The sequence below is a fragment of the Miscanthus floridulus genome, chromosome 10 (genome assembly GCF_019320115.1).
Source record: "Miscanthus floridulus cultivar M001 chromosome 10, ASM1932011v1, whole genome shotgun sequence".
Taxonomy (NCBI): domain Eukaryota; kingdom Viridiplantae; phylum Streptophyta; class Magnoliopsida; order Poales; family Poaceae; genus Miscanthus; species Miscanthus floridulus.
In genome coordinates, this window is record NC_089589.1 from 106,626,183 (window position 1) to 106,653,883 (window position 27,701).

A 27,701-nucleotide genomic window follows, 5' to 3' on the forward strand; every position below is an offset into this window, starting at 1 on the left:
GCAATCTTCAAGTTTCAGTTATGAACTGGCTCAATGCTTTGTAATGCTTTCTTCTTGTGGCGGCTTTGAACGTTTGTAACTTGTTAGTAGGTAAGTCTTTTGTTAGCTTCTAGCTAACACCCCTGTTTTGGTTCCTGGTTTCAATAAAGCGCTGGGGAGCAAGCTCACAGTTTTCTTTCAAAAAAATACAAGTATGACCAGACCATTTAACCAGATTACGCACTCCATCTGCTGCTACTTTTTTTCCTTTAATGTCTTAACTCTTAAGAGCAACAAAATGTTCCTTTTTATTTATTGTTGTATAAGACTTTGAAGAGACAAGCCTACATCTGGAATGCCCCACCTACCTACATTAGTGTTTGCTACATTCAATAAGTGAGAGCAAATAGGTCTCGGAAAATTGTGATAGATTGATATGGGTACAGGGAGTATATTATATAGGCAAGGATCAGGAAGGGTTTATAGAAACACCCAATCAACGGTGATCCTTGCCTAATCAATAATCATCTACCATAATCCCTAGAGGCAGCCCAGCCGATAGGCTTGAGCGCCAGGCCCATGACCAGCCCATAGGCGCCTATTATAACACGCCCCCGCAGTCGAATCGTCAGCCACTCTGCACGTTTAGACTGGACCTGAACAGGGCAGCCCTTTGGTGAAGATATCCGCATATTGTGAAGAAGTGGGAACATGCAGAACACGAAGATCAACAATGGTAACTCGCTCCCGGACAAAGTGAAGATCAATCTCAATGTGCTTGGTTCGCTGATGCTGTATCGGATTAAAGGTCATGTAGACGGCACTGATGTTGTCGCAAAACACCAGTGTGGCGCGCTAGAGAGGGGCATGCAGCTCTAGAAGAAGCTGGCGCAGCCAGGTGGCCTCAGCAACTCCATTGGCCACCGCGCGATACTCGGCTTCAGCACTGGATCTTGACACCGTGTTCTGGCGCTCGGAGGGCCAGGAGACAAGATTGTCGCCAAGAAACACAGCATAGCCCGAGGTGGACTTGCGGGTGTCTGGACAACCAGCCCAATCAACGTCGGTGTAGACGACAAGATCAGCCGAAGTAGACGGTCGCAGCAGGAGACCAAGGTGGAGAGTGCCTCGAACATAGCGCAGAATCCGCTTCAGAGCTGCAAGGTGAGGCTCATGAGGGTCGTGCATATGAAGACATACCTGCTGCACAGCATATGCAATATCTGGCCGGGTGAACGTTAGGTACTGTAAGGCTCCAGCGAGGCTACGAAAGTCTGAAGGGTCAGAGACAGGGGTGCCATCTACTGCAGCAATCTTCGGATCGGTGTCAACTGGAGTGGAACACAGCTTACACTCTGCCATCCCAGCACGATCAAGAATGTCCAGCATATATTGTCGCTGAGAAAGAAGGCCATCACCACTGCGCTGAACATGCATACCGAGGAAGTAATGCAGCTCACCAAGGTCCTTCATAGCGAACTCCCGCTGAAGGGCTGAGATGATCCGCCGAAGAAGGCCGGTGGAGGAGGCTGTGAGGACGATGTCATCAACATAGAGCAACAGGTAGGCTGTGTCTGATCCGCGCCAGTAAACGAAGAGCGAGGTGTCTGACTTGGCTTCAGCAAATCCAAGGGACAGCAAGTGTGTGGCCATGCGACTGTACCAGGCACGAGGGGCCTGCTTGAGGCTATATAGTGACTTCTTCAGGTGACAAACATAGTCCGGAGAAGCTGGATCTTCGAACCCAGACGGCTGCTGACAATAAACTGTCTCTGTCAGGTTGCCATGAAGAAAGGCGTTCTTCACATCAAGCTGGTGGATGGGCCAGCGGCGAGAGAGCGCCAGGGAGAGCACCGTGCAAACAATAGCAGGCTTCACCACGGGACTGAATGTCTCATCAAAGTCCACACCAGGCCGCTGGGTAAAGCTGCGGAGAACCCAGCGCGCCTTGTGCCTTTCGAGGGAGCCATTAGACTGAAACTTGTGCTTGAAGATCCACTTGCCGGTGACGACGTTGGCCCGAGGGGGTCGAGGCACGAGATCCCAAGTGTGATTCTTCAGCAGGGCACTGTGTTCCTCTTCCATTGCAGCTCGCCACATGGGGTCGGCAAGAGCGCTACGAAAGGTCTTCGGTATCGATGACATAAACGTAGCGTGGTACGCAGCAGGCATCCGAAAACTGCTCTTCGAACGTGTGCCCATGGCGTGCTGGTTGGTCACAGGAGGGACAGCAACAGCCCCTTTGGGCAGTGGGAGCGGCGTGGCCGGTGCAGGCGTAGCTTGGGCGGCTGGTGCAGGTGCAGCCGGGGCGGCGATGACAGGAGCAGTTGGAGCAGGCTGTGGTCGAGGCCGGCGCGTGTAGTGGTAGGCGAAGGCGCGGTCTGGACGAAGAGGCGGGAACCCGGGCGGGGGACCACGGGGTCCCTGAGGAGGTGACACCGGCGCTGTGGAGCCCACGGTCGGTGCTGGAGACTGCGAGCTCGCGCGAAGCGTTGGCGGGATGTACAGCTGGCGAGGTGGAGCGCCTCCAGTCGTGCTGGGCGCGTCCTGAGCCGCGCGTGGCGCGGGAGGGGTCCCTGGCGTCCGCAGTGCAGGCGGGATGTAGAGCGCGGGCGCCGAGGGATCAGCAGTGTCTGCTAGGCGATCAGTAGCAGCCACCGGAGGCGTCGGGGGCACCCCAGGCACAGTCTCAGAGGGACCGGCAGGGGCGCTAGTGACTTCAGAGGTGCTGGATGGTGTTCCTGCAGACAAACTTGTGCAACGGTCCAATAGGAGCGGGCACAACATCAGTAGCATCAAGAAAATCAAAGTCCGCCGGAATACTAGGACCATTGCGCTCAGCAAAGGGGAAGGCCGTTTCATCGAAGATGACGTGCCGGGAGATGATGATTCTATTGGTGGAGAGGTGAAGGCAGCGATATCCTTTGTGGTGAGCGGAATAGCCTAGGAAGACGCACAAGGCAGACCTAGGAGCGAGTTTGTGAGGAGCGGTGGCGGACATGTTTGGATAACACTTGCAGCCAAAGAATCGTAGGTGATCATACGCCGGCGGCGTGCCGTACAGGGCAAGGTGGGGCGTGGAGAACTATAGAGTCTTGGTGGGCAGTATGTTAAGCATAAGGGTGGCTGTGGAGAGGCCCTCCGCCCAGTAGGAGGGAGGCATAAACGCCTAAAAGAGCAATGAGCGAACGACATTATTGATGGATCGAATAATGCGTTCGGCTTTACCATTTTGAGGCGAGGTGTAGGGGCAGGACATACGAAGATGGATGCCCTGAGTGAGGAAGAAGTGACGGGTGCTAGAGTTGTCAAACTCTTTCCCGTTGTCGCACTGGACAACCTTGACGTGGGTGCCAAATTGGGTGGAGGCGTGGGCGATGAAGTGGGCAAGCGTGCTGTAAGTGTCAGATTTGAGGCGCAAAGGAAAAGTCCACAAGTAGTGAGTGCAATCATCAAGTATGACTAAATAGTATTTGTAACCAGAAACACTGACAACTGGAGATGTCCACAAGTCACAATGAATAAGATCAAACTTGCTAGACGCACGAGAGGTGGACGAATGAAAGGACAGACGAACATGACGCCCCAATTGACAAGCGTGACAAAGATCTGAACAGTCCTGAATATGATAGGAAACAGTAGACGCAAGCTTCGACAACGCCTCATGACCGGGGTGATCAAGACGCCGATGCCACAGTGGGGAGGGAGCCTTGGCGACAAAGGAGTGTGCTGGAGGTAGACGCAGTGGATATAACGGCCCGGAGCTATTGCACCTGACGATCTCGGTCCGAGATGGAAGAACCTTCACAGAACAACCAGCGGGTCAAACTCAACAGAATAGTTGTTGTCGATAGTGAATTGGCGCACAGAGATGAGATTCTTAATAAGTTGTGGCGACACAAGAACATTATTAAGACGTAAAGTGGGGGACAACTCTGTTGAGCCAGTGGCAATAACAGGAAGCATGGAACCATTACCGACAACAATAGATGGAGTAGGATACCGCGGGAATAGAACATGTGAAAGGGAGGAAGACTGAGATGTCATATGTGAAGTAGCACCTGTGTCTAAGTACCACTCGTTGGACGAATGAGGGGTCAGCGACGTCGTGCTTAAGGCGGAGGCGAGGGCCGTCTGGTCCCAAGAAGGGAGGCCGGCCACAGGATTGTAGTACCCCGGGGCGACCCACTGTCCTGAGCCATCAGAGGCAGCGACGGCAGCAGGCTGCTGGTGGGCGACGAGTGCCTGTTGTTATTGGGCGAGGAGGGCCTGCTGCTGTGCCTGCAGATGAGGAGGCACTGGGATGGGTGCCAGCGGAGGGCGAGGACCCCCTGGCCACATCTGAATGGAACCCATCCATGGGTTGTAGACACTGGGCCAGGGGCGACCACCAGTGGCAGGCTGCTGGGCGCCGGCCTTCTGTTGCTGCTGCTGGGCGCCAGAGGGAGGGTGGTGGCCTCTAGTGCTGTTGTTGCCACCAGGGCCCCCCTTTTCACCGCCGCCGCGCCTGCTGCGGCGATTGCCATTGGAGGACTTAGGGCCGCCAGCACCCCCGGAGCCCATGTTGGACGTGGGTGAGGCAGCACTGGAGGAGCCTGCTGCTGTGGTGGAGGCAGCGATAGCAGTGGCAGGGGACTCCTTGTTCTCCAATGTGAGTTCCTCGAGGATGAGGTCATCACGAGCCTCCAGGAAGGTAGGGAAGGGCCGGCTGCGGCGTAGGAGGGCCCTGACGTGGCTGAAGCGCTCGTTGAGGCCAAGGATCACGTTAAGGACGAGGGTGCAGTCGGTGATCACTTCGCCAAGAGCCGTGAGGTCGTCAGCCATCTTAAGCCAGCGACAGTAGTCGGTGACGGAGACGTCGCCCTGGACGAAGTTGCGAAACCGTGTCTCAAGGTGGATGGAGCGAGCCTCCCGGTTGCCGAGGAACTAGGACTCGACGGCGAGCCAGGCATGCCGGGCAGTGGAGCCATGGGCGGAGATGATCTCGGCAAGGTCATCGGTGAGCGTGGCAACGATCCAGGACTTGACGACGCAGTCCATCCGAGCCCAGTCAGAGGAGATCGGGGCTGGAGGTTCCTCGTGGACGTGGTCCTGAAGAGAGAACTTGCCGAGGATGAGCAGGAACTGATCGCGCCAGCGGTTGACGTTGTCGGAGTCGACGTCGAGGACGGTGGTGACGTGGTTCCGGATGTTGTTGACGGCGACGGCCTGGGCGTGCAGTTGCAGCAGTGCCATGGCCTCATGGAGATGCATGGCTGAGGCGAGGTCGGGAGGAGACGTCGAAGATGTGCTGGAGGAGGCACCGCCAGGTGCACCGGGGGCGGCGGCGGCCGCGCGCTCCTTCTGGCGCGGGCAGCAGCCGGGTCGCGATCTTTGACGGCGGTTGCAGCCTCCTCCCCGGCCTGGGCAGCGCGAGCCAGGGCGGCCTAGCGCTCCTTGTCGAGAAGTTGGGCGACGGCAGCGGCGTCGTTCGCCTTCTCCTTGGCCTGGCGTGCCGCGATCTCGTCAGCGGTAACATCCCCAGACCTGGGAGAGGGCAGAGTGGGAGACATGGCGCTGCACGGCAGAGGTCAGAGGCCCCCGCACAGGGGTGTGCAGCGGAAGGGAAGACCTAAACCTAGGCGGCTGATACCATGAGAGCGAATAGGTCTCGGGAAATTGTGATAGATTGATATGGGTACAGGGGGTACATTATATAGGCAAGGATCAGGAAGGGTTTATAGAAACACCCAATCACGGTGATCCTTGCCTAATCAATAATCATCTACCATAATCCCTAGAGGCAGCCCAGCCGATAGGCTTGGGCGCCAGGCCCATGACCAGCCCATAGGCGCCTATTCTAACAATAAGAATTAGTCTATTTGTTCATTGGCAACAATGCTTGACTGAGGGGGCCTAACAAGTTTTAGGTAGCAAGGAAAACACTTAGGTATGGCTGTAGGGGCACACCCCCAAAACATGATCTAGTGCACACAGGTCTAAAACATCAAGGAAAAAAACTAATAGAAGTAACAAGGATATATGGATATATTCAGGGTCAACACAATAGTGTCAGCTTAGTTCCGCTGAAGTGTAACTCTGAAGAACAAAACTACACTTACAAAGGGATTGAGGGGAATGTATTGCTTACCTTAGTTTTCAGGTCATTTATTACATCAGCAATGGTGCTATTTTTTGGAAGCCTGATGCTATGAATAACAACCTGGAGAAAGGATATCATATGAAGATATACACAAAATACTTTAGGCAGTACACCATATGTGCCTGGTAGCAAAACAAACCTCATCCTTCGTAGGATGGTGGAATGCGACTTTTAGGGTTTTCAGGAACTGCAATTCTGGCAGTGGTATATCCAACACTTCATAATACAAGATGTCAGACGTCTGTACCAGATAGTGCTTCAGTAGGAAGTCCAACACATTTTGTTACACAGAAAGCATGCTCATATTGACCAAAAGAAACGAAAAAGGTTAACCTGATTGTAATGGATGAGCATGTCCAACAGATGCTCCACTCCTCGATATTTGACGGGTTGTGGTTTAGGTTGCTGAGAGTAGCAATTGTGGGATGTAAGCCGAATTTTCGCTGGATCATCCAATTCAAGTTGGCGAGCAACCCTCTCAACAACATCATCATAGGTATGAAGCTTTGACCTTGAGGCATGGAAAAGAACATATTGGGTGAGATATATATTCAATTAAACAATTTCACCGAACAATGATGCACAATAAGCAAACTCTCACAATTCCAAAGAAAAATCATCATCCTTTGGTTTCTCCAAAGACCGGAAATGCACAACCTGCAGCAACCACAACAGTTACTTCAGGAACATGATGAGAAAGCAGGTTTTAATAACTGCTGGCAAAAGCTCTAAGATAAAAGGTGCCATATTGTTCTTAAGAATAAACTATATTGCTGACAAATAAACTGTAGAGAAACTATGCCACCAATAAATACTGATGTGAAGAAGAGGAAAAGGAATGCATGGACATTATGAACAGATGTCCCTTCTGCAGCATATAATTTGGAGCAATACAATGAAAAAGCAACATCAAGCTGCTGCATGAGATGCAGCAGAGGCTTGGTTGTGGCTATTAGTAAGGTGGATACACATTAAAAAAGTAAACATGGTACACTAGATAGATCAGTTCCATTAGAAGAGAAAAAAAACTACAAATAAAAATTCTCACTGTATATTTTCTAGTGACCTAAAACATACCAGAAATGATGTGGAACTGGAACATGACCATAAATAGATGTGGCAGACTGAATGGCAATAATAGCTTACAAATGGAAGTAAAATCATATGAAAATTGGAATAACAAATATTAGTCTTATACCTACAGTACAAAATCATAATCAAGTTGGACATACGGACACCACACCTGCCTACTATGGACATACTCCAAAAATGAAGGAACATCTGGATATCGCACTCGTGCATCATAGTCTGCTCCTGGTGATTTTTGGAAACAGACAATGTCCCCATCTTCAAGCTAAAATATTGAGAAATTTTGGAAATAATTCGATAAATAACCCTTTAATTTGAATTATGCATCCCTTTGAATAGAAGTGTATTGACAAACCTGACTAGAACGAAAAGTGAGTTTCTTGTCGATAATTTCGCACATCACGTTTGGCTCAAACTTAATTTCCTGCATATGTACCAATGGAACAATTTAAGCACAGTACGCATCATAAGGTCATCAGGGACAGAATTAATGCATCTGGACAACGATGCACTACAACAATGCACTAGTGGACAAATCATCAGGACAATAAATATATCAAAACAAAAAATCAATCTTGCCTCATAAAGCTCAATTTCTTGATCAGGGGAAAATCCAGCCATTTCGTTTAGTTTTGCCAGGATTTCTGAAGGTTTGCCCAATGCCTTCACGAAGAGCCTCCCCATAAAACTACATGGATGAAACAACCCCATGAGTCACATGATGATACACTTATTTTAATGAAGGATAAAGAAGCACTACTTAGGACAAGATGACAATGTTATCAGTTAAAACAGAAGGTACCAAAGTTCTTCCTTTTCTGGGTTGTACAGTTTGAAGAAAAGAAGAATATCTTCCTTGCCCTTCTCAGGAGGAGGGAGCGGCCGCAAATCCTAAATGGGTAAACAAAGAGTGCCATGGCAAACACTAAAATAAGTAACATGCAGAACAGGAAGGAAGCACAAATCAAGCAGATCATTACCAGCCCAAGTGCTACTTCCAAAAACAGCTTCAACTCAGCATTGTGTGCCTTATTTGATACCTCCCTCAGTTGCCCCACCTAAGCAGGGAAAGAAAAGAATGAGATATATTCACATAAATTTGAAATGTGAAAAATAAAGGAAGACCAAAATCAAAACAAAAAAATAACACTGCAAAGGTCCACATAAATAAGTGCAAGGCTCTACAAAGTTCTTCACAATTTTGCTATAGCATCTTGACAACTAAACACAATAGAGTGGGCTACTACTTGTTTTTCTGGAAGCAAAGTATTCCATATCAGCTAAACCAATTCCTGAAAGGTTCCTTTTCTTAAGTATATATATCAACTCAACAAATTCCTAAAGTTATCCCAACCCTTAGTATTTGAGAACAGGAACAATCCTTGAGAATGATGAAAGATTTCTTGTCTTTTATGACGTTCGTCTTACATATTATACTACATCATATAACAATATAGACCACTGATAAGAGTGCCTGAGATGAATCCTAATACTTCTATCATAGTAATGTCGATCAGATATAGATATAAAAGAGATCATATAAACATAGCTTTTGAGAATTGCACAAGCCAAATCCGCGTATTAGTTCATGACCAGACCCCTAGTCGTAACTATTAAACCTTATCCAAGCATTGGTTCTGTTCTTTTTATAATAAGTATTTCCAACTTATACAGCTCATTATGTTCCCGATTTCATTACAGTATTACTAATACTGGCATGAAAATGAAACAAATAAAAGTTACGCAGCAGTTCCCAAGGTATCTGCAGAATAAACTATAAGCTCCAGCACTTTGAAGCAACAAATGAACAAATAACTTACAGATTGTGTTTCCTCGTGAAGGGTCAATGGATGATTAGGGCGGTATGTATGGTTTTGCCTCTTGGCCCACAACCAGAAGCGCTGAAACTGCACAGGGATGCCATATTCCTTGGCAACTTCCTCCTATTAAACAGTTATTTAATAAAAGTTAAATAAACAAAAAAAAAGTCGAATACAATTCCACATATCAATAACAATAATGGAATTTGTATTATAAAGCTATAATAAGAAAGATTTGCAACCATAAAAATTACTTGTGCAGAGTTCTGGAAGCATGTTACCTTGAAAGAACTAAAAGGCATTTGTTTCTGTATACGGAAATTACGGACTTTTTCATGGTCCACCAAATCAAAATATATATCCTTTCCAATTTGTTCCTTCAAATCCTCATCTCGAGCTACCTAGATTTATTTGCCAGAATTTAATGCTAAAAAAGATAAACTCGATTTCAGATTATGAGATCAATAGGAAAGAAACATAGATCCAGACCTTAATTATGGTATAAAGATGAGCTTCAGCTTTTTCTTTCTTTTTGTGTTCTTTCTCTTCTTGTTCTTTTTTCAACCTTACCTACACAAATCCACAGTTCTCAACCGAACTATACCAAAAATGGAATCCACAGTAAAAAATGGAGGGATAATGCTACAGATTGTGCATACCCTTAAATGCTCAGCAATGTCTTTTTCATCAACAGTACACATAATTTTCTCCTTGTCACTTTCACGAATATAAACAAGCATATACGCGTTTGAATACTTCGTGAATTTAAATGGAGCATTGTTGAAACCAGGGTTTATTTGGGGCAACTGTTTAATCCAAAAGAGAAACATAAACGATGGTGATAAGTAGATGAGATATAGATTTCAGACATTTATCCTTGAATAAAAAATCAAATAGAACTTACCTCTTCCTCACCCCCATATTGCTCTTCAAGAGCCTTCTTAGCATCTTCTTTTGTTACACGCTCATCATCAAATTTATACCTGAGCACAACATGAGGTGAAAATTTGGAGAGTTTACAAGAATATGCAGATCATGCAGCATAGATTGCTTTCACATAAAAAGACAAGCATTTCAGTAGCAACAAAAATACTGAACCGAGATTAAACTTTGCCCCCTACTTCGTCGCGTGAAACCCTAGTATTGCATACCTCAACAATCAGTGGAATGATTTGGCAGGATTGGGATTGGATTCGGAGGGAAATAGGTGGATCAGAGCCTCAGGAAGGAAGAGTTAGCTGGGGTGCCACAGAAGAACAGTGACCCAGGGCACCATGGAAGAACAGTGATCCAGGATGCCACAGAAGGGCAGATCTAGGGTTATGGGGAAGGAGGGGGCCGGTAGAGAGGGTCTTGTCGCTTAGAAGTTCCCAGTCTTATATTCTGCTCCTCTACTACCTTCGGATGGGATGGGACCCAGGTACTTGTATTTTGGGCCATTGCTCACCAACTCAATAGCCCAACCTTTTTCTCAAACCCAATAGCCCAAATTTTGCAAGGGTACCCATGGCAAATGCAACTAAAATGTTACTCCTCCCCAATGAATCGCTCAATCCCAAGCTTATGGTGAGGTCCCGAACAAGGTATTGAACATGTTTTATCCTTGGACAGGAGCACATGGAGAATAGCAATCCAAGTGCATGAACAATGACCTAGGATACCAATTTCTTTTATTATTGTTCCTATTACTAATACTACTATCCTGTTTGTTCGTGGCTCCTTGTTTGGTTTTGTTTCTAGCATATCCCAAACTGCTTGGACAAAAAGGTTTGTTGTTGTCATGGTTTTTGAGGCGTCGCCTAGGCGTTGAGGTGTACCCCAGGTGCCACAGGACGCCACAGAGTTTTAGTTACGCCATATCGCCTAGGTGTTGCCTAGAAGGCGCCTAGGCATCCAGGCGTACCCCCAGCGCCACAGGATGCCGCAACGCCTCAAAAACCATGGTTGTTGTATGTACGGTGTTCAAGTGGTTCATATGCAAGTGATCATTAATGTAGTGCGTTTATTCCTTGAACTTGTATCAAGGACTAGTTGAGCATATTATTATTGCTAGTAGGATTTTTCAAGACATGCATGATGCTGTTCAGTTGTTGATGAATGCGGACTATAAGCAGCCGAGGGTGCAAATGTGTATTGGGAGCAGTGACAAATGTGTATTCTAAAGAACACAAGTGTAATTAACCCCTCTAATAGACAACTAGTTTGAGTTGCCAACAGTCCTCAAAAATCAGAACAAATTAAATGGGTGCATTCCCATAGCCAACTGGTTAGGAGAAAACAGAATCTGAAACTTCAAATTGGTCTGCAAAGGCTTATGCTACACTCTACAGTACCACAATTGTACAGTTATAGACATGACTGCTACCATTCAGTGGTAATCACCGGCGGGTCAGAAACACAGATTTTAGTCAGCTAATTTAGTTCTCCAACTTAAGAATGGAAGTCGGTATAGTTCTAGTCAACCATTAAATATATAAGCGCAAGGAAAATGCAATGAAATCATCTAGCAACTAGTTAAGCAAGTGTACCACGACAATAAACCAACACAAAAGCCTACCATTGCTCAGATAGAGTTGGTCGTATGAATGCATAGTAGTGACCGCCATGTACCCCACCGCTATGAACAAGAACACTGAATAAAAGAAGATAAGCAGTATTAGTACACCAAAAAAAATGCAAGAAGCAAGTGTTCGCTTAGGTGGTGGAGAAGAAAAAAGGACTGAACTGTAGATATAGACATATAGTGTACAAGAGATGAATCCCCACAGCAACCCCAGAATAGAGTGAAATACCTCAACCCAAAAGCTTAAGCTGATGGGGAGAGGTGGACAATTCACTTATACTCCAACAAACACTCCCCCTCACGTGGAGGCTCCCTCGGGCCTGAGACGTGGAATAGGAGCGAGCAACAATTATTTTATTTAATTGCACTAACCAGGATTCGAACTCAAGACCTCTAGCTTTGGTACCATATTGAGTTGCATGCACCGACCAGTTCAACCCAAAAGCTTAAGCTGATGGGGAGAGGTGGACATTTCACTTATACTCCAACAACTACACAAGTACCCTTGCAAATTATATTACCACAATACACAATTGCACTGAAAATACCTTTCTAACAAACTGCACTGGTGCTCTACACAATAAATAAGAAAATTATGAATGGTGTGCGATGGTTATCAAAAATAGTAATCGTGGCAGTGTCTGCAAATCTGCAGGTTCATGTGGCTGCATTTTGCACATGATCAACCAATTTCCTTATACATACGTCTACTTAAGCATAGCATTATATAGCAACCTATGCCAGCCCCACATAGCATGTTGGTAAAACAAATAGCGATTATTTTTAGATGGAACAAATAACTAGAAATTCTCTGGTGCCTCAAAACTCTCAAAGACCATAACAAAAAGGAAATGCCACGCGCGTTCGAGGAAAAAAAAAGGACATCTCACGGACGGTAAATAAATTAATTCATTTTAAAGCCATACAAAGATGTACAGTAAGTGGTAAAAGCCATTGCCTGTGAAGAGTGTAAAGGTTTCTTGTACTTCGATCTGCATCTGGAGCAAGGTATTTGCCACCATCTCTATCCAGATCAAGTTGCAGAGGGAACTCGTAGCGATCATTAATCTGGGCAAGCAAGTATTAATAGACATGACAATCTCAACAAAGAATAGGTCTTAAAAACATTTCGATTTAGATTGATTGTAATTGCTGCACACATCCTAAATGAAATGGCTCATTTGGTGTAGCAGATCTTACAAGTACATGAACAATATAACTAATTGAACAAAGTGCAAGTTATCCAGAACAAACCTTAACCATGGTATCTCTCATATAATCATACTCAAAGCGCTTCAGCTGGAGTTGCAAAACAGGGGGAAAATCAAGGAAAAGAACTCCCTTCTTCGCATCCTGCAATATCAAGAATGAATCCAGTCACAAGATATATTCAATAATGAACTGAACAAAAAAAAAGTTATCATACAACTTACAAACTTCCTTCATCAAACAGAAAAAGGAACGGAAAGTATAAGGAATATCACATGCAGTCCGCATGTTCACTATATGGCTATATTGTGTTATAATTTGGTTATTTCCTATCTCAGTAAATAAATACATTGAAGCTCACATATCACATAAATATATTAATGAATACACCAACTCTAGCTGGTTTTCATCTTAATGAATAGCAAGATATTTGGTTACCTGTAGACCATGATTCTCTGCATGATACTTGTTATCACCCTCTAGACGCTCAACTTCAACATATTTATCAAACGACGAATAAATGTCACGACAACCTTTGACGTCAAGTTGAAGATCTGCAAGGGCATATAGCATTACTTAGTACAACAACCAAGGTTGCTACCACTTGGGCTACCAAGGCATTGCTTAGTCAGCAAACAACGTAAAATACAGCCCATACCATAAAAGGACTCCTTGCGGTTAGATTTATACTCAACATTTATACACTCAATGTAATTGATGTGGTGACCTTCAAATAATTGCTCAATCGTTCCTTCTACGACAGTGCCCTAAGAAGATGTGAGGTTAATAAAAGATAAAATGCACTATACATCCAAGTTCCATTATATATGTTACCTTCATTTTGTCCTCAAGTTTCTCAGAGAGAACTCTGTTGAGCTCTTGTACATCATGTTGCATGAAAGAATCATATGTGTCCCATCCAAAAGATTTGGTCAGCTCTTTTGTAGCTACACTACTGTCACTGTACTGGAGCTTGTAGAAAAGGCTCTGCAGCGCCAAGGGAATACTTCCTGATGGCATATCATTTTCAGTGGTTGGCATATGATACACAGCCTTAAAGCAGAAAAAAATAAATCAGTGAAGTGCAGTAGGAATAATGCCTATAATGTAAGAATGCATGGTACCACACCTTCCTGAAGTATGGTATATGGTATAGTGTTTGTAGAAGGGAGTTCATATAACAGGTAGCTCCTTGGTTTTTCAGACCCACATAACCAGTTTCCTTTTTTGAGTCATATGTCCAATAGTCAACCATTCTGCGGACAGCAACCTCGGCCTCCACAACAACAGTATCATTCACGAGGTAACCTCTACTTGCATCATACAGCTCACTCAAAGGCATAAAAGATGTGAAACCCCAATCACTCTCACGAGCATTAAATTGATGTTGGGTATCTGCAGACAGGGACGAAATGACGGGTTGGTGCTAGATACATCCATAGCAAGAACCATTGGCAAACAAAAGTGATAAAGCAAGCCTTATCAGCATCATTAGATCAAGAACACTATGCATCCTATTAATCACCAACAGAACTTAAAAAATTGCATTGTGCCGCATTTGCAATCCTCAGAAATGGAGCAAAAGTTCATAGCAACAATATCTAAGTAAATATAGATAGAACAGAAAAATCAATCCATCGTCAATCATGGGACAGCATGTTATATGGAAACCATCCTGACTAACCACCTAGGCCAGTCTAGTTGAAAATTTGGTGATAGGTGTTGGTCTGAAACCCAGCTAGTGCCTACAGGAACTTGTTTGTTAGGGTTATGGAAAAATATCACTTCTCTAACATAATTTGTCATAAATAGCATTTGCAGTTTATTCTTCATCATATACTGTAATGATTAGCCAAGAAAACAGTTGATAATAGGATTTGCCACTGATTAATCGCTTAATGCCACTAATATCACCTACATGGTGATAGTCTAACCACTTCACCGACTAAAGTTGGTGGATTTTCACAACAATGGTACAAGCTGGAAGCTAACCTCTCTCTTTAATACAAAGATACACAAGCGTGTTCTAAAAAAAAGACCTGGAAGCTAACAATTTTACTCTAGTAATAAAGTTGTGTAGATGACGCAAGTTGCAAATCTGGGACTTGATTGGGGCTTCATAACAGATTTAAGGAACAAAGGTTTATTTCAAATTCAGAGACCTAATACTCAGCTACGTAGGTCAGGGATGCAACCATGGTAAGTTGTCAACAAGACTGTCTAGTGTCTACACTGCCCATCCAACATGAGATAAAAGTTAAAATGGCGACAAAACCACTATACATATAAGATTAACTGGTTTCCCACCTGATGCAAGAAAATCTTTAAAATCAGTAACTTTTCCAGACAAAGTCATAAAAATGTTTTGGATGAGAATAGCGGTGTATTCAAACACTTCTACTCCCATGTTTATATGTGCTGCTTTGGCATGTAATGTTTTCTAGTTTAACATTCTTCCCTCTACATTCAAGTGCACAGAGATGTGGATAAACACAGCATAAAGCAAACTACACCTTTGCGTATCGTATACTTCGGCTGGATCTGGTTTACAACAGCAAGACTAAACTGAGCATAGCGGCTCCAACCGTACGGGAGGTTGGCTGAGTCAGCAACATCTAAGTACATTGAGAAGTGGTCCACATTGTTCCCCTTGGGGAAAACCAGCACACGCCTGCGTGAAGGTCAACAGATGTTATGGGTACTCTAAAGAACAGGGGGTAGAAAACAAAAACTCCATGGTTTCCGCAGGCAGGACAATGGATCGGATCAGGAGCTCACCATTTGAATCCGCCAATGACAAAAACCTCTGAATAGTGCTTCTTCCCATTGAACCTGGTGAAGTTCTCAATTGTCCATGTGAACCGCGATGTCTGCGGATCTTCCACAGGATGGCTCTCCGCCGTGCTCACCACCTCAGTCTGTGCCACCACTGCCAATAGCCATGAAACACGTCCGTATGGAGAATCAGGATAATGCCAGCACACAGAACCAAGTTCCTAATGTGGCACATTGCCAAACCAAGCTACAAATCAAACTGAAGCAAAGCAGCAAAATGAGATAAGAGCGTACAGTACCTTCCATGGGCTGCGCTGCGTCGGTGTCGGCAGCGGCCACCTCCTGGGCGGGCACGAGCATCTCCTCGTCCTCATGCTGCGAGCGAGGAGGGCAACGGGAGGAGGGGTCAGATCCGATAAACCCTAGGGACGAAGACGAGGAGCGCCACTCCGATCGGTAGATCGGCAGGCAGGAGGTAACTGAGGAGTACGGCTGCGGGGAAGGGGGATGGGGAAGCGGCGAGGACGGGACGGAGTGGACGACGCGTGAGTGCCTACGTACCTCGACAGTGGGAGGAGTCACCATAGTCAAGAAGCCGACTGGGTCGCCTTCGGTGGTGGCGGCGCCGCGGCGCAGGCAGCGGTGGCGAAGAGATGTCCGGGGCCGGAGCCGGAGACGACGGCGGGTCGGCGGAGGCGGTGCGGCGGAGGTAGCAGCCTCCTAGCCGGAGTGGAGGGGGGAGTACGGGTGCGAGAAAAGCTTCACAGTTTGGAAGGCAGATGGAAAGGTTAATTTTGCGATTTCAGGAAATTTTCGAATTTGAGCAAAATTCTCATTTTTTAGTAAAAATAAAAAAAATTATATAAGGGCAGTACATTGGTACACGTCAGCAGCCTCGTACGGCGTCTCATGCAATATCATATAGGATTTTTGCTGATGTAGAGGAAAGAGAGAGTAGAAATGTTTCGTAAAACAACCACCTCATTAGCTAAAATTTAGGACTATAAGACAATTATTCTATCATTGTACGAGTTGTTGTTGTCATATAACTCGCAACTTTACTTTTATTATATCCATAAATTACGAAATTATGAGTTACTACGAGACAATTTAGAAAACAACTATGGCACATATCTATTAAATCGTCTTAAAATTACGTGGCACTACATGAGACCATCTACGAGACCAGACCAATGTACTTGCCCTAACTCCTTACTATTCATGTCTAACTTGTCCTAACCCACTAACCCCTTAACTATTCATGTCTAACTTGTCCCAACCTACGAGTTTAGGACACCGGCTATTCTTAAAAAAAGGACACGAGGTATTCTACACCCTTATATATCACCTAATAAATAAATATGATTAATTTGTCTCTATAAGATTTCAATGGGTGGTTTTGCCTCTCTAGCACATCTAGAGAACCCACAAATCAGGGATAAAAATGGATTTGATGCGGATAGATATCACTGATATTATATTTGTTTTCATATTTCTGGTCAAATTCGGATTCGAATATGGATAGTATCAGCTATTAACCCTGGGCAAATTATCCGAACCCGTACCCGATCTACCTGATTATAATTTCGGATGGTGATTCAAGATATCTGAAATTAGTTCAGGAAATTCAGATAATAGCTCACGGTACCTGAATTACCCGTATTACCCGATATTATAATTCAGAGCCCATCATCTAATCAAATTCATAAGCCCACTATGTACAGTCGCCCAGCGAACCAGCAACCAGCCTGCACTTCCACTTCCCTCGACCACCACGGAGCGACCGAGCAGAGCACCCTAATCCCAAATCCTGACCCCTAACCCCCGATGAGAGGCGAGGCTGGAAGTAGGGCCAGACAAAATACTCAGGGCTCGCTCGACTCGTGGCCGCCTCAGCTCGGCTCGACTCGACTCATTTTAACTTTTTCACGAGTTGAGCTGGAAGTCTAGCTCGCTATTTTAACAAGCCAGCTCGTAAGCTACTCACGAGCTGAAATGAGCTGAGGCCTGTCAGCCCACGACCATGAATCCAAAATGAAAGGGACCGTGACGCCTAAAAAAGGGGTGAATTAGGCAACTTAAAACTCTAACTCTAAACTATGGTCTCTTTTTCTAACATTAGCAAAACATATGCAAAAAGATAAACTATCTAAATATGTAACTACGATTTTGCTAGTGTGTTGCTATCTCTACCGCAAAAGGAGTTATGCAAACAATATAAATGCAGAAGCTAAAGAGTAAGGAAGAGATATGCAAATTCCCGTCGACAACTCCAGTATTTTTACCGAAGTATCGAGAAGCGCGCAAGCTTTCCCCTGGTCTTCGTTGGAGCCCATCGTAAGGAATCCCTCGGAAGGGCCAAACTTCAGGTCGGGTATCTCCGTGGATAGCCTCGGGCCTTCCCCACGCGCAAGTGGGTCTCCGATGTGCCTTCCGGCAGGCATCTCCAGATGCTCCCCGCCGTCTTTACTATCAAGCTTCCGGCCAAACCATCGCAGGCATTGTTCCCTTCGGTACACGGTGGCAGCCACACCACAAACACGGTTGGTGTGATCTCACAAGACTACAAGCCTCTCCGATGTACAACAATGGTGCGCGCAAGCACCTAGTGGTAAGAGGTATGCAAACCTCACTAAATACTAGGCCTAAACCTAGAGCAAGCGCATAAGTGGTGGTCTAATCAACCTAAGCACTTCATAAAGCACCTACGCTAATCACCTAATGAATCACTAAGCACTATGCAAGTAGAGATCACTAAAATAGTGTATCAACACCCTTAGTATGTTTCCTCAGCTCTCCACACATCAAATGGTCGGTTTGGGGGTCTATTTATAAGCCCCACTAAGAAAGTAGCCGTTGGAGATGAAACCCACATTTCTGCTATAGACCGGACACTGCTGTCGTCCCAACCGTTGAAGCTACCGCGTTGATCGGACTCGGCGCTGAGTCCAGTCACTGACGATCGAACGCGTCCGGTCGCGCTGGCGCTACTCTAGAACCTCTCCGGACTCGATCGGACGCTGTAATTCCTACGTTCGATCGATCGCCCTCCAGCGTCCGGTTAGTGCTGAGCTATTGTCGCGATAGTGAACAGTGTCATCGTCGTGTCCGGTCACTTGAATCCTCAGCATCCGGTTGCTGCTGCTGACGCCTACCGTTGCCGAGCATCTTAGTCGGACGCGTCTGGTCGCTATAAGGACCGTGTCCAGTCACCTCTGTGAAGCTCGTTTCTTCGCGATCTTGCGTCCGGCTTGGTTCCTATCTTAGTGCTTGGACTTTACTTGATATCTTGGGTCTTCTCTTGTGCTTCTAGGGTCTTGCTTATGGTGTTGATTGTGGGATCATCATGTCGCCTTCGTCAAAGTCACGTCTTGCACCCTATTGAACTACAAAATAATTACTTATAAATTCATTAGTCCAATTTAGTTGTGTTGATCATCAAACACCAAAATTCAAAGTAAATGAGCCTAGGATCCATTTTCCTTACACAGAAGATAATTATGCTGACCTATAAATGTACACCTATTCTATTGATATATAATCATTATTTCAGTTGTTTCATATAAATTTTAATTTTATAATTATTTTGGTACTTAAATGTTGATTTTATGGATTGTTTTCCAAGGAGAAGATGATGATGTTGACATTGAATCTGTGGACTTTACTAAGTTTGTGGTGGCAAGCAATTAGTTAGTATGCTGGAACTGCATGATCATGGATGGACCAACTATGTTGCATGGTTGATACTTTTGATGAACCTGATATGTATTAATCATGTATGGTTACATAATAGTGGACGTCACCTTCTGGAATTAATGTAGCATAAACATTATAAACATGTGTGCCCTATTTTTTTAGTAGCTCACGAGCTAAACGAGCCAGCTCGAGCTTGGTAACAAGTCGAGCCGAGCTAGCCCTCTAGCTCGTAATATTAATGAGCTGAGCTAAGCTGGCTCGTTAGCCTAACGAGCCAGCTTGAGCTGGACCGAGCCGAGCCGAGCTGGCTCGATATCCAGCCCTAGCTGGAGGAGCCCCGATGCGCGGCCACCTACCAAGAGCCCCCGCCTGTGCCCCTCCCACTGCCCCACACGGCCGAGCCGCTGCCCCTGCCCGACACCCCACGCGGCCAAGCTACCGCCCACAGCCCCATGCGGCCGAGCCACCACCCATCGCCTCACGTGGCCGAGCCACCGCCATCGCCCGATGTCCCAACGCGAGGTAGCAAACCTGCGTGCCTACGGTGCTAGCGTCCTGGCGACCTGGCGCTGCCTATGCCGGTGTGTCCGAGTCCTCGACGACCGACGCCGAGTCTCACCGGCCGCCTCCTCCCACTCGGCGTACACATGCTTTCTTTCTGCAATCTCGGGTAGATCGGGAATTCCCGAACCTGAACCTGAATAATCGGGTACCCGAATTATCGGGTACCTGATTCGGGTTCCCCAAATATCGGGTAGTCATATTTCACGGCCAATATCGGGTAGTTATTTCTATTACCCAAATTTCTAACTACCCGACCCGAATTTTTCGGGTAACCCGAATGCCCAGGGCTATCAGCCATACCAGATAGGATACGATTCGACGTCGACATCATAGATATGCGATTTGCATTTTAGGATACGGATATGGTATCGGATGTTGAATATCCGGACTCCGGATACGGATAGATCTGAACCCCTCTAAATGGATTTAGTCTCGAATACGGTCGGAAAATATTCTACTGTTTTCATCCCTAGCCTTTTACACTAAAAAGTTTCATATGTAATAAAACAACTAATATCGAAGCCATCTAAGAGTTTTAGGGCCCTTTGGAATGTAGGAATGTCATAGAAATCGTGTAGGAATCAAATTCGTTTTCACATGATAAGCTTACAATGATAAGCGTTGGCCAACAACTATGCAAATTATATACAAAGTGTAGGACATAAAGTTTGTATCAATATATTTGTATTTAGAGTGACTATGAGGTAATACTGATGCTTTAGCAAAATTTACAACACAGTAAGAGAGGTTAAGGGTTAAAACAAACCTATTTTATATCATTTTTCTTATCAAAATACACTTCTCATTTTGGCATGGAGCAAAAATGATCAAAACAGAAAAAAGGTTTTAAACAGTATGAACATAACAGAAGTAAATGTGATTAGGTAGGATGGATTGTTGTCTAGTTCACTATTCAGTTAATAGGAAGATTTCAGGCACCACATTAGCACCCAATAATTAAAATCGTCAAAAATATAAGGATTGGGATTTAGTTTTTTCCTAAAAATACTTGCTAGAATACATACATTTTACAAGCACCAATATGTTAACTTGCTAGCATATTTGATTTGTACATACTCCCTTTGTTTCAATTTATAAGTCATTCTGACTTTTCTAGACATATAGCTTTTGCTATGCACCCAGATATATGCTATGTCTAGATGCGTCGTAAAAGTTATGTATCTAGAAAAACTAAAACAACTTACAATTTGGAATGCAAGTACATAATTATGTATATATCAATGGTAGTATACTAAGTCATTCAGGGTGTTTACCTCCATTTAGTATTGTATAAACAGTAAACACATGGTAATAATTGTTTATCATTTACTATCAGGATAACTCTGGAATATAGTAAGGGTATTGTTAGAAGTTACGTAGTACTCCCTCCATCCTATAAAGGATGCAAATATATAATAGTGCTAGGTCAAACACTATAAAGTTTGACCAACTTTATATCAAAAGAACTAGTATTTATTATACCAGTTATCATTAGATCCGTCATAAAATATCTTTTCATTTATACCTATTTAAGTCATACATGTTGATACTATTTCATATAAACTAAGTCAAACTTAAGATAGTTTGACTTTGACTAGGTCTAAAATTGCAAATTTTTGGGACATAGGTAGTAACTACTTTAGCTTTATACTTGTTCTTAGTTGTATTTCTAACAAATAATATATCAACTTACTCTTTCCTTTCCACATGAATATACCAACTTTATACAATGTACTAGAAGCTACGCCAATGCAACCAAATCAAGATCAAAAGGTACTAATTGGTCCAAAAGGCTTTTATATTGAGGTAATTCTTTATTTGCCACCAGAAAATAGGCTTTCTTTTCTTATTATTTGGAAAGTGGATTTGTTTATTTGCACTGATTATACTCTGTCCCACTTCCCTACCATTTATGTCAGCTCTATTGCTCAAAGCCACAATACAACATTGAACCATATTGGTTTTATACTGATAGGCTAACTAGAAGAACGCCCCGCGCATTATTGTGGGAATCGCTGGTGAAATTATACTATTTATATTTACTAATACGATTGAATAAATATCATAATACATGTTAGTGGATGATTTTTAGTATTCTAGTGTGAACAACTAAATATATGTTAGTAAATAATGTGGTTTGCTAATGTGAATAGCTTGAATGAAGACATAACGGTATGTATTAGTTGGATGTGTTAGTGTATGCTAATGTGGACACTTTGCATAGTGAGATAGTTGAATGTGCTAGTGGGATGTTATAGTGGATACTGATGTGGACACTTTACATGGCAAGATAAATTGCTAGTGTGGTTTATCTTTATAAGAGATATAGATGCTCGTATTTCCCGTGAGAGTTCACTAATGAAAAAAAAACTAAAGGGAAAAATCTTATACTAATAGGCTAATGTCGTATTTCCTGAGCAGTTTCAAATAAAATCAAATTCTTGAGCACTGAGTTAGATGTCATGGGGTTGCTTCATGTTATTGCCGGCGCTTTGTATGTATATGTGCTGCTCGGTGCTATTAGGGCAGTCCTAATGAAAGAAATTAGTAGTTTCTATAACATAGGATATCGCACCAAAAAAGTACTGCTTTTCAATCCATGGTTTCTATGAGTAATAATTATTTTCTCTTTCTCTCTCCCAACTCTATCTTCTTCCTCTAATGGGAGTGCGGCACGAGCCCCCTAGAAACTGGTGGTTTCTCCCCAATGGCGATTTCATGGTTTCTTGGTGCATTGGGTCAAGAGAAGACCTGATTTCTTCATGAGAAAATAATTTCTAGGATTTTTGCTCTCTTTCTTCATTAATTACATTGCCATGTCAGCGTTTTTCCTACGTGGCAAGTCATTTAATGAGGATAGAAACCATCATCAATACACCATTGGGACTGCCCTTATGGTGCATGCTTTCATATCATAGATTTTTTTACAGCAAACATTGATGATAGGATTAGGAGGATGGACAAGGGGAAGACTAAACTAAAGGCAAGATTAGCGTACTTTTACAATACCGAGTTAGAAATAACCAACAATTAAGAAGAAAAATTAGAACCAATGGTGCACCAGGACATCTTTTTTTGTATATCATGAGTAAATATTTTTTTTAGTGGTGGCAAGTAAAGAAGCCTTGTGTCCTGCACATGGGAAGTTAAAAACATTTAATATTTTCTTAGCGGAATGTTTAGAGATTCTATATCAATATGATAAGATCATTACACATACATAGGGTAATACACATGATCGGTCCTAAGATTTTAGGGGCCTACTAAGAAAACTAATATGGAGGCACCCATCCACCTCGTATATAATACGTGTGTATAGACAGAGTCTTACAAATATGGATTAACTACGAAGATAATATTTTTTGAAACTAACAAGATAATATTTGATGCACTAAAACAACTTGTGTATATCATTTAAAGTTCATATAAAGGAAAAATTAAGTCATAAACACTTACTTGGTACTTGACATCATATTATCTAACTTTTCAAGATGTGAAGTCATTGGTTTACTAGAGTCGTCAATCTCATCCAATAACTTCTCATGCATAAAGTCGCCAGCTCATCTGGGTTCATCGAAGCACTTGTATTACTACTGAAAAGTTTATCAGTAACTCCTCTATGTGATTCTCTCAACTCACCCAGGTGCATTTTCTTTTTCTTTTCTCATTGCCAGATTCTTACGTTGATGACATCATATCCCATTGTCTTGAAATTTTAAATAAATACATAACGGTTTGAAAAAAATGCAAGCATATGTGATTATATGAAGGGACCGATGCATAAGAGGGAGATTGAATTTGGGCACTTAAAACTAAAGTCCAAAATCACTTAAAAACCCACACAAGTTTTATTAGATGTGCACTTCCCCCTAAGTGTTATTGTCAAGGCCAAAGAGTTTTTCACCCTAGATTCCAAATCTATCAACTAACCAAGCAAGCTAGGCTAGGAAGGTAAACACACAACCAAGAAATACAAGAATGTAATTTGTGGAATAAAGGGTTTAAGAATGCAAACGCCCACATGACAATGTTTTTTACCAAAGTATAGAAAAGTTAACGCTTTCCATTAGTCCTTGTTGGAGCCCCTCGCAAGGGTTAAGCTCCCAACCGGATAACTCCATGGATAGCATGGGCCTTCCCTAGGTCTCTCCCAAACCGCTTTCTACCATCTTCACTATGGAGAGCTTCGGCTAAACCGTCAAGGGCCTCTCATCCCTCGTACAACACCGGCAACCACACCGCAAACACATTTGGTGTGATCTCATAAGATTACAAGCCCCGTGTGCATAGCTCTTAGTGCGCACAAGCACTGATAGCTTGGAGGTATGCAATTTTCACTAAAACTAAGTCTAAACCTAGTCCACAAATGTTGTTAGTAATTGCCAAACCCAAATAGGACTTTCACATTGCCACGGTGAAGGAGAGCGTTAAGGTGGGCTCTTGATGTGCACACAAAGTCGTCAAGGAGTTTAGTCTTTGTGGAGGTGGGTGGAGCTCGGAGGGAGCTGACATGGATGAAGGAGGAACTCGTAGCATGGATTTTATAGCCCGAAGACCAAGGAGGTGGACTTGGTGAGTGCGAGTACATGAAGTCAGCAACAGGCTCATGCATGACTAAGCATGTCACCCTAGCTATCATCGTGGTTTTCAATGTGAGAGGTTGAAAGCCCTAGTTAGGTTTTGGCTAATTGATGAAATTCTATTGGACTAACCCTATGTCTAAGTGTGATTATGAGATAGGTTGGTCCAAGTCCAAGTGATGGAGCTAGATGGCACTCAAGTGATGGAGGTGGCCAAAAGATGGAGATCAAGTGCTCCGACTTGGAAAAGAAGAAAGAGAAAAATAAAATGGGCTTAAGGCAAAGGTATAAACCATAGGGCCATTATGTTTTGCCAATCAAGACGGAATAGAGTGCATGATTGGGTTTAGGATAGATAGTGGTACTATTAAGAGGGGAACTCTCACGGTGATTACGGTTATCTAGTGCCACTAGGTGAATTGACTTCATGCATATGCATTAGGACCTAGTGAGTGCTAACATCCCTTGAAAACTTGTTTGAGAAATGCTAACTCACATACACAAGTGCTGGAAACTTGTTGGAGTTAACACATTTGCACAAGGGATGAAGAAGAAAAGTTTTGGAGAAGTCCAGGGTGTGCATCAGACAGAAGTTGCACATGCATCGGATGCTGGAGCGCTCTGTTCGATGGCTAACCCTAGCTCAACGTGCAAAGACAGAGTGCATCGGATGCTAAGTACTATTTGCATCAGACATGTGTCAGATGTGTTTTCGGAGCTCTCTGTCTTGGCGAAATAATTCTTCGGATGAAGTGTAGCACTAGCATCGGACGCTATTTCTTTGTGTCCGATGTGATTGAAGCACGTCTGATGGTACTATTCACGTGTGAAGGGGGCTGCTTTCACTATGGACATCGGACACTGAGGTTGTGTCCGATGTGAACCATCAGACACGTCAAATGTGGTTTTGCCCTCTCTAGATGCTTTCTGGAATGCATCGTATGCTGGGCAGCTTTGCACTATGCCAGATTTGCACATCACTATCAGCCTCATCACTGCCGAATTTGTGAGAACCGACAGTGATGTACCTTCACTGTCGGTTATGAGCTTGAAAATGAAAAAATGATTGGTGCTGGGCTAAAACCGGCAATGAAGGACCACATCACTGCCGGTTTTTGGCTTGAAGCGGCAGTGTTTTGGCGGGCACTCATCGCTGCCGGTTTAAGCCAAGAGCCGACAGTGATTGGGCACTACCACTGTCGGTTCTAGCCAAGAACCGACGGTGATAAGCCTACAACACAAAAAGGCTGCAACCGTCCTCTCCTTCCTCCTCTCTTCCATCCCGAGAACAGAGGCGCGCGTTTGGACCCTTCCCTCTATTGTTGCGGCTGCTCTTCACCATGAAGCTAGTGCTTGGATTTTGAAGAATGGCTTGATCTTTTTGCTTTAAGGTTAGTAACAAACATCCACTCCTTTGATTTTGTTGCTTAATTAGCTTCGTTTTGATGGCTACATTGCTTGATTCTCGTTCTAGTTCTTTCTCCATTCTAGAGAGCACTTTCCCAATTGGACATTTGTGCAAGGCTCAAATTATGGTGAATCCATCATCCAAAAGGTTGGTGTCTATGAACACATTTAAATTCCTAGCTAATTAATTATTCCATGGTGGTCAAGATCATCATTGTTAGTATGTGATGCTATAATTAGTTCTTAGAAGTAGAGTAGAATAGTTGTTCTTTAATATTGTGCAATAATTGTTTTTACTACGATTTTTAATTTACAGGGCCGGAGCTACCAATTTCAATTTTCCAATAATTAGTGTACAATAATGTTTTCCAAAAATGGTACTTTTGAGCTACAATTGTTGTTCATGAAGCTCGATTTCTTATTAATTCTTTGTAATTACTGTCTCAGTATTTTTTTGTGCAGAGATGGATCGAGAGTGGATGCATCTGTCCCGAACGGACAAGCGGTACATGCATGGCATCAACCAGTTTATCACCAATGTCAAAGCCCATGCTGGGATTGGGAACCCTGTCTTTTGCCCATGCAAAGATTGCAAGAATCATAGGAACTTTTATCAAATTGAGTCTATACGATCGCACTTGATTACCAGGGGGTTTATGCCAAACTATACGATATGGACTATGCATGGTGAGGTTGGTGTGAATGTTCTGCAGGGAAACGATGATGATGTGGACATGCCTGACGTAGCCATCCACGATGCTGACGAGGAACCCGGTGTCAACACAGAACCTATGGCCATAGTTAATGATGTGTTTAGGAACACGCTAGCTGATGACACCGAGGATAATGATGGCATTTCTTAGCTGCTACGTAATGTAGAGACCGGATGTCTTAATGAAAGATAGCTGAGAAAGCTAGAGAAAATAAGACAAGATGGCAAAACACCATTATATAGGAATTGTCCAATGAGCAAACTAGAAGCCGACATCATGCTGTTAGAGTTCAAATTGATAAACGGATTGAGCGATAAAGGCTTCGATCAGTTGTTAGGTATAATAAGGAAAATGCTCCCAGAAAAAAAAATGAGTTGCTAGAAAAGACATACTTGGCCAAGCAAATGATCTGCCCCATCGGCCTCGAGGTTGAAAAAATCCACGCGTGTTCCAATGATTGCATATTGTACCATGGAGAAAAATACAAAGACTTGGACAAGTGCCCCAAGTGTGAAGCTCCACGGTATAAGGAAGGGCCGTCAGATGAGAATACCAAGACCAGAGGAGGTTCTGTAAAGGTCGTTTGGTATTTCCCTATAGCTCCTCGGGTGCATAGGCTGTTTGCATGTGCAAAGTCAGCCAAGCTGTTGCGCTGGCATGGCGAAGAGCGTAAGAAAGATACAATGATGAGGCACCCCACTGATGGGCATGACTAGAGGACTGTAAATACTATGTTCTATAAGGACATCGGTGGAGAGGTAAGGCACCTTTGGTTTGCTTTGAGCACAGATGGGATGAATCCTTTCGACCAGGTTAGAAGCAATCATAGCACCTGGCCAGTGACACTCTATATATACAACCTTCCACCTTGGGTCTGTATGAAGCGGTCATACATCCAGATGTCACTACTGATCCAAGGGCCAAGACAACCCGGGAATGACATCGATGTGTTTCTGGAACCAGTGATCGATGAACTAGTGGAGATGTTTGAAAAGGGTGTGCCGGATATTTGGGACGAGTACAAAAAGGAACATGTCACGATCAAGAGAGTACTTATCGCTACAATCACCGACCTGCCAGGTCGAGGTTCATTGTCCGGAGAGAAGACAAAAGGCTATACTGGATGTGTCGAATGCTTGGACGACACCGATGCGGTAAATCTGC

General features: G+C 44.0%; 1 protein-coding gene across 1 annotated transcript in view; it reads right to left on the minus strand.

Annotated features, from left to right (window-relative positions):
- Positions 1 to 16,357, minus strand: part of LOC136486932 (ubiquitin C-terminal hydrolase 12-like) — a 29,721-nt gene extending 13,364 nt beyond the window's left edge. Inside the window, exons 1-25 of the mRNA XM_066484013.1 lie at positions 16,139 to 16,357; positions 15,877 to 15,952; positions 15,581 to 15,731; positions 15,316 to 15,473; positions 13,932 to 14,197; positions 13,637 to 13,855; positions 13,461 to 13,569; positions 13,241 to 13,356; positions 12,848 to 12,946; positions 12,552 to 12,661; positions 11,588 to 11,662; positions 9,935 to 10,013; positions 9,690 to 9,836; positions 9,520 to 9,600; positions 9,312 to 9,431; positions 9,031 to 9,153; positions 8,191 to 8,268; positions 8,013 to 8,101; positions 7,790 to 7,898; positions 7,566 to 7,634; positions 7,365 to 7,475; positions 6,723 to 6,778; positions 6,455 to 6,632; positions 6,261 to 6,362; positions 6,110 to 6,181 (exon numbers count right to left, since the gene is read on the minus strand). Of these exons, the coding sequence (XP_066340110.1) occupies positions 6,110 to 6,181; positions 6,261 to 6,362; positions 6,455 to 6,632; positions 6,723 to 6,778; positions 7,365 to 7,475; positions 7,566 to 7,634; positions 7,790 to 7,898; positions 8,013 to 8,101; positions 8,191 to 8,268; positions 9,031 to 9,153; positions 9,312 to 9,431; positions 9,520 to 9,600; positions 9,690 to 9,836; positions 9,935 to 10,013; positions 11,588 to 11,662; positions 12,552 to 12,661; positions 12,848 to 12,946; positions 13,241 to 13,356; positions 13,461 to 13,569; positions 13,637 to 13,855; positions 13,932 to 14,197; positions 15,316 to 15,473; positions 15,581 to 15,731; positions 15,877 to 15,952; positions 16,139 to 16,162 (2,817 nt within the window). The 5' untranslated portion in view covers positions 16,163 to 16,357. The remainder of the gene's footprint in view (positions 1 to 6,109; positions 6,182 to 6,260; positions 6,363 to 6,454; positions 6,633 to 6,722; positions 6,779 to 7,364; positions 7,476 to 7,565; positions 7,635 to 7,789; positions 7,899 to 8,012; positions 8,102 to 8,190; positions 8,269 to 9,030; positions 9,154 to 9,311; positions 9,432 to 9,519; positions 9,601 to 9,689; positions 9,837 to 9,934; positions 10,014 to 11,587; positions 11,663 to 12,551; positions 12,662 to 12,847; positions 12,947 to 13,240; positions 13,357 to 13,460; positions 13,570 to 13,636; positions 13,856 to 13,931; positions 14,198 to 15,315; positions 15,474 to 15,580; positions 15,732 to 15,876; positions 15,953 to 16,138) is intronic.
- Between the last annotated feature and the right edge of the window lie 11,344 nt (positions 16,358 to 27,701).